Source organism: Oncorhynchus tshawytscha, linkage group LG27 (assembly GCF_018296145.1).
Source record: "Oncorhynchus tshawytscha isolate Ot180627B linkage group LG27, Otsh_v2.0, whole genome shotgun sequence".
NCBI classification, from domain to species: Eukaryota; Metazoa; Chordata; class Actinopteri; order Salmoniformes; family Salmonidae; genus Oncorhynchus; species Oncorhynchus tshawytscha.
The window spans coordinates 14018646-14031473 of NC_056455.1; the positions used below are offsets into that span (position 1 = coordinate 14018646).

A 12828-nucleotide genomic window follows, 5' to 3' on the forward strand; every position below is an offset into this window, starting at 1 on the left:
CTGGCTTACTGGGGCTCTCTCATGCCGTCCCTGGAGGGGGTGCGTCACCTGAGTGGGTTGATTCACTGTTGTGGTCATCCTGTCTGGGTTGGCGCCCCCCTTGGGTTGTGCCGTGGCGGAGATCTTTGTGGGCTATACTCAGCCTTGTCTCAGGATGGTAAGTTGGTGGTTGAAGATATCCCTCTAGTGGTGTGGGGGCTGTGCTTTGGCAAAGTGGGTGGGGTTATATCCTTCCTGTTTGGCCCTGTCCGGGGTGACCTCGGATGGGGCCACAGTGTCTCCTGACCCCTCCTGTCTCAGCCTCCAGTATTTATGCTGCAGTAGTTTATGTGTCGGGGGCTGGGGTCAGTTTGTTATATCTGGAGTACTTCTCCTGTCCTATTCGGTGTCCTGTGTGAATCTAAGTGTGCGTTCTCTAATTCTCTCCTTCTCTCTTTCTTTCTCTCTCTCGGAGGACCCGAGCCCTAGGACCTGAGCTCCAGGACTACCTGACATGATGACTCCTTGCTGTCCCCAGTCCACCTGGCCATGCTGCTGTTCCAGTTTCAACTGACCTGAGCCCTAGAACCATGCCCCAGGACTACCTGACATGATGACTCCTTGCTGTCCCCAGTCCAACTGGCCATGCCGCTTGCTCCAGTTTCAACTTCCACCTGACTGTGCTGCTGCTCCAGTTTCAACTGTTCTGCCTTATTATTATTCGACCATGCTGGTCATTTATGAACATTTGAACATCTTGGCCATGTTCTGTTATAATCTCCACCCGGCACAGCCAGAAGAGGACTGGCCACCCCACATAGCCTGGTTCCTCTCTAGGTTTCTTCCTAGGTTTTGGCCTTTCTAGGGAGTTTTTCCTAGCCACCGTGCTTCTACACCTGCATTGCTTGCTGTTTGGGGTTTTAGGCTGGGTTTCTGTACAGCACTTTGAGATATCAGCTGATGTACGAAGGGCTATATAAATACATTTGATTTGATTTGATTTAAAGGAATGATTATATTTTAGTTATCTTTTTTTTTTTTTATACTAAAAAAAAAAAAAAAAAAAAAAACTTGACAAACAAATACAATGAATCTATTTCAATCCCACTTTGTAACACAACAAAATGTGAAACAAATTTAAGGGGGTGCAGACTTTCTATAGGCACTTAATCTGAAAGTGGACTGGCACAGGGCAAAAAAAATGAATTTTCTCTCTTCTGTCTCGCTCCATTTTGTTCAAAGACAACACCAGTCACTTCCTACATTCACAAAGAAAACAAATGATCCAAAACCCAGTTTGTCAGATAACTGTATCAATATTAGTGCAAAACATAAGTGGGTATTTACATTATATACTCAAAATGTATATACATCTTCACATGATATTCACAAGAGGATTGTCTTACAGGAGGGCCTATAAGACATTATGGTTAATTTGATGTTACATACAAATACAGGGACACGCTACAAAAACCATTGGGTTGAAAGATGTTAAATAATCAGATATTACATTAAAACCTTAGAGAAACACTTAGTCATGATAAAAAACTGAAAACATTAGTACAATTCCTCACATTGTTTGAGCTACCATCTCTTTAAAAAAGCAGATGTGTCCACATCTCATAGTACTTTCCATGGGAGTCCAGCCAATGTGAATTACTGATGATCCCTTTATATGTCAGTGCTAGTTAGAATAATATTATACAACAACAACACATTGATTACAAATCTGTAGTGGTTTACCTCCCATTTCCACCTCTTCTCCTTCAGGTGCTCTTAGTAACTGCCCTCAACAACATGGGGAACCCAGGGGAAGCTGACTGTGAGAGTGCCTGCTGCACGATTTATCACGACTCATTGGTGGGAGCTTTGAAGAAAATCTCTCGACAGTGCCTGGCTGTGTCCTCTGGTGAGTATACTGTGAAACCAATGGTGCGCGGGTCATTGAAGATCTCATAGTCGTTTCCCCCCTGAACAGAGAGGAATGTAGATACGGCTTTAGAATCTGATTGTTCACAAATAGGTTTGCACCGACTGCCCTTTTCACCATTGTCGACCTCTTTCCTTGTTTCCTCACTCATTCTTTGTCTCTCTCTATGTCTCAGTAAAAGAGGTTAAATAAACACACAACCATCACAAAGCTCATGCAACATTCTTTCAGGCAGGGGTCAACTCCACATAGAATGACATCAACAATGATCTCTGAACTTTAACCTTTATCATTCAAGCCACAGCACAATCCTACTCTCATTGCTAGCTTTAGCCTCAGAGCATTCCCCACCACTGACACGTCCACAAGGTCCTCCCCTTCACTTACCGATGACGTCTCGTTGCCAAAGAAGTAGATAGCGTCCAGGCCCTCCCCCTCCAGCACATCCAGACAGAGCCTCTTGTCCCAGCCTTCAGGGAACACGTCAAAACTGATGAGACCACCTGAATAAGAGAGGCACACGAGAGGGAATATTTCAGTCAATTTCAATTGATACATTACAATTTAACATCATGTTACTGAACAGAATATTAGTCCCTCCCATAAAATAATGATGATTTTAGTGATGATTATTAACACATTACAACCAGCTCTCTCATGCCATGTCAGGGATATTTGTTTTGGTTGGTCAATGCACTGATGAGTGAGGATGCCCAATGTATGTAAAATAGGTGTGATATTTCCCCCATTATAGGAACAGCAGCTTTGAGATATTTTTAAGACTGCAACTTCAACCGGTTAATGTTGCACATTTCTCTGCAACAGACTTGGAGCCCAACACATTCTCCCCTCGAAAAGCATGAAAGGTTATTAAAAGCCCCAATCACTGTGCTCAGTTCAGCAGAACAGACTTATTTATGCCCTGTGCATCGACTGTGTAGTGATGGCTTTGACGTACAGTCTGTGTCCAGGGAGGACAGTCTTATTATTGGTGATTATTCACTACTTGGCTGACCTCCATGAGGTCCCTAACAGTATGTGAGCCATCAGGCTGTGAGGTGGACTCCGTTCCACAAACACAGCCTGTGGCTGACTCCTTTCTTTTAAATCGCTCTTTCCTTTTCATTCTACAACCAGAGCAGTTAGTCTTTCAATTCGGCCACATATTCAGGTCAATGAGCGGTGAATGTGCACGACAAGCCCTCAGAGAAGTAAGTTTAAATTCTGTTAAATTCTGTCAACCCCCCCCTTCATATTCTACTTCATTACCCCCAGTGTTTAAAGCGGCAACCAGCAGTTGAAGCAATAACAAAGCGCCCTCCTCACCACCGTTTCAGTAAAAGGTGTGGCGATGGGACTGGAAACATGTGAGCACTCTCAAATTCAAGGGCAGGGCTATGAATGCAAGGGCTGACCATCCATGATATCAAAATTATAACTTTAACCATGTTTTTAGGCTATACAGTATTTGTTTACATTTACTTTGTTAATAAACAATGGAGTAAAACTAGCTTATATGTTGTGTTCTGACGGGGTACGACTGTTCAAGATCATATGGATGTGATTCTTCAATAATCAATGGATACATATCATTAATGTATTAGTCCAAAAGTGGATGTAGCAACTGCTGCTTGACCCGAAGGGAAAGCTCACAAACGCAACAGCTAGGGAGGTTTCAGCCAATCAGAGGGTGTATTGGCCACAAACACCCACATCCTCAGCCCATCCCCCACACAGTTCCTTCCCCACCCCTGGCCATGCACCATAAAGGTGAAAGAAAACATAGCCAGGACAAAGTTGCCTGTATTTGAAGTGACACTGCAATGTCGCCTTTTGAGCTGAGTGACACGGGCAAAAATCTCTGGCGTAAGTGCATAAATAGACATAAACAGCATTGCATATGTGAAATGTGAACAAACCAAGGCAGGGTGCAGATACAGACTGCAATGAGCAAACACATAAATCGTATCCACTAGCCTTCCCATTGGCTTGTTTTATCAGGCTTTGCGGCTGCAGTGTAAACAGCCCTCCAACGGGCTCCTCCAACGGGCTCTGCTGCCAGTGCTATTAGCATCAGCTTCCACATCAGCAACCAGAAGGATTCCCAGTTAATATCAGCAATCAGAGGGATTCCCAGGGCAGTCACTCAGTTAGGATGAAGTAAGGCCGTTAGGATGAAGTAAGGATGAATGTGTGTGTTTGTAACTACTGCTGCTACTGGCCCAAGGCTTTAACAGAGTGTCTTATGAAGACAGCAGCCGTATCTCCAGCTGTTTGTGCAGCTGCCTGAATTGTGTACAGTTTCACAGGCCATTAAGGAAGTCCCACACCTAGTTACAGTCAGCAAACACCTAGTCTGACTAACCAGAGAAAAACATCTCTGAACCTCAGAGAGTGGAGCAGGGGAGAGTAATGTTTAATGAAGTTGGGCACAATGTGTCCAGGAGATTGACTACGCATTGCAGATCGTCTTTGTGAACTGGCAGATAGGAAGCAACAGCAAGGAAAAGACAGCAAAGGAGCTAGTACATTTAAGTCATAACAGGGTTCTATCTGAGAGATAAATGAGTCTTCAAATGTAGATATCACACCATGCACAGATGGCATACAAAATAATACTGAAATACAAGACTAGAGGTGCTAATAATTACACCGATATTAATTCCCAGCTCACATCCGGTGCCAGTTGGTCTTACCTCTAGTAAATCGTAGACCCTTCCCAGCTCACATCCGGTGCCAGTTGGTCTTACCTCTAGTAAATCGTAGACCCTTCCCAGCTCACATCCTGTGCCAGTTGGTCTTACCTCTAGTAAATCGTAGACCCTTCCCAGCTCACATCCGGTGCCAGTTGGTCTTACCTCTAGTAAATCGTAGACCCTTCCCAGCTCACATCCGGTGCCAGTTGGTCTTACCTCTAGTAAATCGTAGACCCTTCCCAGCTCACATCCGGTGCCAGTTGGTCTTACCTCTAGTAAATCGTAGACCCTTCCCAGCTCACATCCGGTGCCAGTTGGTCTTACCTCTAGTAAATCGTAGACCCTTCCCAGCTCACATCCGGTGCCAGTTGGTCTTACCTCTAGTAAATCGTAGACCCTTCCCAGCTCACATCCGGTGCCAGTTGGTCTTACCTCTAGTAAATCGTAGACCCTTCCCAGCAAACTTCTCCTGCAGGGCCGCAACAAACTTCTCCCGGACTTTCTCTCTCTGTGAAGAGGTTAAGGAAAGGGGTCAGGCTTCAGGCCACTAAGGGTTAAGCCTCTCCACATCACCCATCAGACCACTAAGGGTTAAGCCTCTCCACATCTCCCATCAGACCACTAAGGGTTAAGCCTCTCCACATCTCCCATCAGACCACTAAGGGTTAAGCCTCTCCACATCTCCCATCAGACCACTAAGGGTTAAGCCTCTCCACATCTCCCATCAGACCACAAAGGGTTAAGTCTCTCCACATCTCCCATCAGACCACTAAGGGTTAAGTCTCTCCACATCTCCCATCAGACCACTAAGGGTTAAGTCTCTCCACATCTCCCATCAGACCACAAAGGGTTAAGTCTCTCCACATCACCCATCAGACCACTAAACCCTCCATAATGTGTGGCTGTGAAACATCAATGGGCTGTCTGTTCAGCCATCTTGAAAGCTCAGCATTGTTTTGACTTGTTTACTCTCTTCTCCTTTTAATAGGCGCCAACGTAACAGAATAAGAGAAAAGCATGCCTGCTTGCACTGTGCAGTGATTTGAGGTTATAAGAGGTTGAAAGCATGACTCAATCAATAACGCGTGCTTTGTTTGTTTACTATTCGTTTTAAAAGTTTATATGTTTAGGTGTTTTCCTTAGAAGATAATGACTGCTGTTTGGATCATTATTTAGGCACTCTTATACTGTGTAATACCTTGTCAATTTCAGAGAATTCGATTCGCTCCTCAAGTGTGCAGCTCCGGCCAATGGGGGAGATGTTCAGCATTCCGTTGCGGAATTCGATAAAGGTGCCCCTGAGGGCAGAATAAGGCATTAATCTGCAAAAAGAGACTTTAGTGTGGCTTTGTTACCAACCATCATACATGTGTAATCTCCCAGCAATTTATTGGGTATTTACCAACGTTTCGGCATCACTGTGCCTCGTGATGCCGAAGTGTTGGTAAATACCCATTCAATTGCTGGGAGATTACACATGGAGTGTGCGACTTTCTTTATTATGATAGTTTATAGTTTATTCGCCATTAGTCAGCACCTCCACACAAACTATTATTTTGAGTGTGCGCCAGCTCATGTTTTTTTTTACCAACCATCATACAACAATTCTAGAGATTCTAGTGTTAGATCCAGAATTGCTTTGTTTCTCAAGGAAATAAGTATCTCCACCCAGATACAGATAAATCATTCTGTCTTAGTCTCTCCTTTAGGAATGCTGACAGAGCCACCATTCCTTTCTCCAATGCCTACAGCTGTGATGGACAGGTTGAAGTGGCCATGGGGCCTCTGAATGACTAGATGCATAGAAAACGAGCTGAAAGTAGGTCAGAGGGAGGGAGTCTCACCTTTTCTTGGGAAGCTTGATCAGCCCCATGTAGCTGAGACAGAAGTTAATGAGGTCCTGCAGTAGTTCCTCTCCTATCTGGTTCTGGATAGCCTGTAGGACAGAGGACATAGTTCAAATATTTGAACTGTCTTTTCTTATTAACACAGTGCAGTTTTCTTAAAAGACATGATCATAACTTTCCCTTCCAGTCTTCTTAGCTGAGAGCAGTTTATAAGATAAAAGGTTGTGCCTACATGTTGTTTACATGGAATCATGTTTAAATAGCTTGTTAGTGATCCAAAATATATTTGATTCCTTCCCTCACCTCAGTGACACCCACCTGTTTGGAAAGGAGCTTCCCGTCTTTGTACTGCACCGTGCCGTTCTCAGCAAACACATAGTCAAACTTCTGTATCACTGTAAGAGAAAAAGGGGGCAAAGGTAAACGTGTGCTATTGCGAGAACATTCATAGTAAATAGACAACACAAGCTACCAGCACACAGCCTTAAAAAAAACTCCCCCAACTGGAAAACAGGCATGTTGTACCTGGTGCAGCGGGATTATTGGTCATTGCAGATTACCACCTATGTAACACTACCTGGAACAGTCCAGTTTAATCTCTGTCCTGTCCATTCACTGTACACATATCTCACATGGCTAGAGTATCAAAGTACTGAGCATCTCAATCTGTCTTGCATAATGCAGTCTGGGGATGATCAGGATATAGAACTGTTGATGCAGAAATGCACTGAAAACAAAGCCTTGAATGCACTAGTAGCACTCCCACTTGTATTTACTCTATCGTTCGTCGCTTTACTTTTGTTGCTGCTCTGAGTGATAACGGTCAGTTGTCAGTGTGTTGGTGGCCAGTCTCCACTGCTGTGTGTAAACTCCACCACAGGGTCAGTGTGTCAAGGTAACACAGGTACATGAGCAAACATGTAACTCCACCTGGGTCCATGTGCGACCCGGAGCGGAGATATCAGTTATGATGTAGCTGCTTTCGTCTATGTCTGTTATTTATGGACTGATGTCAAATGAGAGTGGGCTGCCAACATGAAAGACCCCTCTCTGGTGAATTTCCTTTAAATCATTTCACGACCATGAAAGCGACAGCCTTTTGGGGTTTGCAAAGCCCTGTGAGAGAAAGGCAATAATATGGGTTTGAGGGTGAATATGTGAGACTGAAATGAGACCAAAGTGAGAATGAGGAGTGCTCACCTTCATCTCCCTCCCCCAGCTGTTCTGCGATCTTTGAGTAGTCTGATCCACCCACTATGCCGATCTTCACTTTCCTGCGCAGAGACTGGAAAAACTCATCCAGCTTCGGGTCAATTTTCTGCAGGGTGTAAGCACACACGCATGACGCGTAAACACACGATGAGTGCACACAGACAGACACACACACACACGGTCTGTACCTGTTTGTGTTGTCTATCATTGAAAACACCCTTTTAGGGACTCATAATATAAACTGTGACAAGACAGGCATTTACAGTCCTTAAAACTGCTTTTGTTGTCTGACCACAAAGCAGGAGAATGCTTTTGTTTGTGAGGTTAGGTAGCATAGACAGAGTGAGATAGGCATCTGTCTCTGAAGGAGGAGCAACTTTGATAGTGGTCTATTGATCCTCTGCAGACATAATCCTATTAAACCAGCTTTCCATCTTGCCAGAGAGACTTGGGCAGATGGATCAGGCAGGGACCGCTTCATGCTCACATGAGGAAACTGCATTACATAATATAAGGGCAGTGGGTTCATTCTGCACACTTATGTCTCTGTGACTGACCAATGGCTGCTGAACTGGGCACTGCCTACACGACGGTCATTGAATGTTTCTTTACATCACCGGTCCAGACACTGAGACAAGAATGCAGATAGCATTTTTGTCTATGTTACAACAAAGACATCATCTTGTGACGATGGGCAGAGATACGAGGGATAATCTAAATGTTTATCCTCCTGTTTGATTGAATTATTTGAAGACACGGAGAACTGCCTGTGTTCACACGACAATTGCAAAGACATGCATTGGTGCAGCATTGTGTAACAGAAAGTTAACCATTTATCTTCATATGAATGAGTATTTTTTTGTTAAACTACTGAAATCATGATTAAAAACACTCGAGAGCCGTTTCCCTGATTATTCATTGATTATCTTGCATTTCAAATCTGGGGGTCAAAAGAGGCTGAGGACATAACTAATAGGCTACCCCCATTATGAATGTCAACATCCTTGATCAAAGTAGTCTGTTTTTAGGGTAGGAACTCCATGTGACTCCTCTTCCCATGTACCCACTTTAAGTTGTTTACTATCAGTTTATCTGTCCGTTAAAGTTCCAATGCAGCTGTTGTTATCTCAAAATCAAATCATTTCTGGGTAACAATGAAGTACCTTAATTGTCAAAAATAAACAAAAATAGCTTCAGAGCAAAGAGCAATTTCTCAAGCAAGAATTTTGCTAGGACTGTTTGAGAGTGGTCTGAGTGGGAAGGGGAAAACAAAACAATGAGCTGTTATTGGCAGAGAGGTTTGGAACTCTCTTTCTCATTGGTCTATTAACTAATGATATCACCAGGCATTACAAAACTCCATCCCACCAAAACAGTCTGAAATTCAACAGCTGTCTTTTCAAACAGCTCTTACACTAAAAGGGCATTATTATAATTTTCACAATTTCACCTTATCCAACCTAATAGTGTGGCAATATATATAAAACACTGGGCATTTGAGGATTGGTGCGAACAGTTGCAAGGTAATTGTTACTTCACATGGACGGACATGAAACTTTCAGGAAACAGCAGTTATAGGCTATTTTGAATGGGCGTAAGCAGTGTCCCAGTGTAACGGTGGTCTAGGGTTGACCACCACCAGGATGTATATGAATTTTGACTTCATAAGTGTTGTGCAAGTAGGCAACAGTAGCCTCCAGTCGTGTTCTCGTACGGACGGAGGACATAACGTTCATCCAAATGAATTATGTCTCTGCTCCATGGGGCGCGCGCTACTTTTAGTGAAATACAAGCTTCAGATGCAAACGAAGACATTTCAGTTTCATTCAAAAGAGTTGACGGACGACAGCATTTGTAGGCTACAACCACGGGATTAAATAATATATGAAAACTAGAATTTGGAAGGACAGAAAATGATGGTGTTTGCCAACATTATCAGGAAGTACATCGACAGAAAATAGTAAATCATTAAATAACATGCAGGAACATTCCAGACCTTGCTGCAGATAAGACATTGACATTATTGCAACAGTTTTGTGCTATCAAGATGGCATGGGAATTGGCAAAGCGCCCTATAATTCCTTGAAAAATAGAAAGGTTTGACAAGTTGGACAGCAACGTTAGAAGAAAGAAAATGACAAACAAAACACAATTAATACAACGGGATAATAAAACATGCTATTTAGCCTACCTCTCTCGGTGGGGTAAGAGTGCCGTCCACGTCAAATAAACACAGAATAGTCCTTTTTGAAGAACCGTTTGATTCATCCATTTCTTATTTTGCAATGATAGTGTTGCTAATGTGTAAGTGAAGATAGTGTTACTATTGTGTAAGTAATGATAATGTTATTAATGTGTAATAAATATTCTGGGAAAGAGTGACAATTTTCTGGTCTCGCCTCTAATGCAAAACAAAGACTACTGTATAGGCTACAATACGGTATACTGTAAAATGTATTGCCTACCACTAGTTGGATGAACAATGTATGCCACGCGGTCTAGTAGATAACGACAAAACATATCCAATAGTTGTTGAACTGTATTTTATCCTCAGACTGAAGAATAGTTCGGCCACCGTTCCCGATCGAATTCAGAGAACCATCACAGGCAGCTCGACAAGTCTCAGGTTTATTTTGCAACAATGTCTCGACTCTCTTAGGCTACATGCAAACAGCCAATCGCAGCTTTTATGTTGGATGACGCGAAGTGGGTGTTGGTTAGATATATAAACATAGAAGTCCTTTGCCACCTCCCATGTCAAATCAAGACTGATTAAAACCCATCTCAACAGTCATTCGACCGTTCACCTAGAGGGGAGGACAGTGCTCAGACTGTGCCTAGATCTGTACAATGTAGGCTATCATATAATAAATTCACAGCCCAAGCAAGAGAATAATTCCTTACTGCATGTCAGGCCAGCCAGGGCATTAATCAGGCCAGCCAGGGCAGTGAGAAATGTATGATGAATAACGTTTAGTTGATAGCTCCATCAAGTGTTGCTTTAGTTACCTGTATAAAATGGTGATAGATCCAACTTCCAAGATACACACTCACACTTGGCTCTGTCTGGATAGAGTTCTTGTGCAGGATTACCAGGACGTTTGAGTGATCGCTTTTATTATCAGTAAGTTAGTTGTCCACTAGAGGGCAGGCTAAAGCAATATGCATGCTTGTGCCCTATGGAAGCCAAATGGCATAGGGCAGAACAGCTATATTCCGAAGGAGGTTCTGAGGGCTGTTAGATGGATTTGTCTGTTAAGGGTATCTGCAATCCTAACATGTCTTGTGGGTGGTGAGAAACTCAAATAAAGATGAAAGGTCTATTAGCGTCAAAGGAAAAATCATGTTTACATAAAGACATGATTATAGTCCTGGTCCCTATTGGCACAGATGGCCATTTGTTCTGCATCACTCCTTAATAAACAGTCCATATTTTGAAATTCTAATTGATATTGTGAATGGACATGAAAACTACGCATTTCAAAAATATTTCTTATTGTTGCATTGTTGAAAAGTAAGCATTTAGTTGGACCATGTGTATCCTGTACATACGACTAATACAACTTGAAACTAAATTAATTAAAACTCCTGTTGTGTGTCTTTTATCCTGCTACCAGTTATCTACCAGTTATCTTGGTATACTCTTGCTCTATATTTAGCTGATACGCACAATGCACCTTCATCTAGGAATAGATATCAGAGGAGCGCATTTTATAGAATTCGATGGTTTTGTATAACCTCATTCACCACTTTCAGGAGAATGGCTACATAGTCATGAACACAATAAGACTAACAGCGTCTGTTGGGATTGTTTTTTATGAATAGGCCCATCACTAGACTATGCTAAGGAGACACTAGGTATAAGGGCCATCTGATACATTCACAAAGGGTTGTCCATTGAGCAACATTTAAGACTAGGTTAGGTAGACTTTGAACCTCTGTTGTTTTTTTATTGTCAGTAAGATTGTTGTAATGTGAATAATAATAAATAAATAAAGTAATAAACTGAGGGCAGAAATGGAGATCATACAAAGCTGAATTGCAGCAGGTGATGAATGGCTTTGAATAGCCACCATTAATGACCAATATACACTTCCGTTCAATAGTTTGGGGTCACTTAGAAATGTCCTTGTTTTTGAAAGAAAAGCAATTTTTTTTGTCCATTAAAATAACAACCATTTGATCAGACATACAGTGTAGACACTGTTAATTTTGTAAATGACTATTGTAGCTGGACGTCTCACAAGTCCTCAACTGGCAGCTTCATGAAATAGTAAATTCTATTTATCTATTTATCTATTCTATATAGAATTTGCAATTCTAGGCCGAGTTGCAATGAAAAAGCCATATCTCAGACTGGCCAATAAAAAGAAAAGATTAAGATGGGCAAAAGAACACCGACACTGGACAGAGGAACTCTGCCTAGAAGGCCAGCATCCCAGGGTCGCCTCTTCACTGTTGACGTTCAGACTGGTGTTTTGCGGGTACTATTTCATGAAGCTGCCAGTTGAGGACTTGTGAGGCGTCTGTTTCTCAAACTAAACACTCTAATGTACTTGTCCTCTTGCTCAGTTGTGCACTGTGGCCTCCCACACCTCTTTCTATTCTGGTTAGGGCCAGTTTGTCCTGTTCTGTGGAGAGAGTAGTACACAGCATTGTATGAGATCTTCAGTTTCTTGGTAATTTCTCTCATGGAATAACCTTCATTTCTCAGAACAAGAATAGAGTGTTTCAGAAAAAAAGGTCTTTGTTTCTGGCCATTTTGAGCCTGTAATTAAACCCAGAAATGCTGACGCTCCAGATACCCAACTAGTCTAAAGAAGGTCAGTTTTATTGCTTCTTTAATCAGTACAACAGTTTTCAGCTGTGCTAATATAACTACAAAAGCGTTTTCTAATGATCAATTAGCCTTTTTAAAATGATAAACTTGGATTAGCTAACACAACATAACATTGGAACACAGGAGTGATGGTTGCTGATAATGGGCCTCTGTACGCCTATGGAGATATTCCATAAAAAAATCTGCAGTTTCCAGCTACAATAGTCATTTACAACATTAACAATGTCTACATTGTATTTCTGATCAATGTGATGTTATTTAATAGACACAAAATGTGCTTTTCTTTCAAAAACAAGGACATTTCTAAGTGACCCCAAACTTTTG

At 42.3% G+C, this 12828-nt stretch overlaps 1 protein-coding gene across 3 annotated transcripts; it reads right to left on the reverse strand.

The window, feature by feature from the left end:
• Positions 1-1271: 1271 nt before the first annotated feature.
• LOC112226165 (phosphomannomutase 1-like) lies at positions 1272-10307 on the reverse strand. Of its 3 annotated transcripts, XM_042307425.1 has the most exons (9): positions 10130-10307; positions 9856-9961; positions 7653-7770; positions 6756-6847; positions 6450-6541; positions 5804-5903; positions 5038-5113; positions 2297-2412; positions 1272-1949 (listed from the first exon to the last, which is right to left on the reverse strand). In XM_042307425.1, the coding sequence occupies exons 2-9, from the start codon at positions 9934-9936 to the stop codon at positions 1827-1829; spliced, it is 798 nt and encodes a 265-aa protein (XP_042163359.1). In that variant the 5' UTR covers positions 9937-9961; positions 10130-10307; the 3' UTR covers positions 1272-1826. The 3 variants fall into 3 exon arrangements, with proteins under 3 accessions (XP_042163359.1, XP_042163358.1, XP_042163360.1); XM_042307424.1 differs by having other exon boundaries at positions 9856-10307; XM_042307426.1 differs by having other exon boundaries at positions 6771-6847; positions 9856-10306.
• Positions 10308-12828: the final 2521 nt, after the last annotated feature.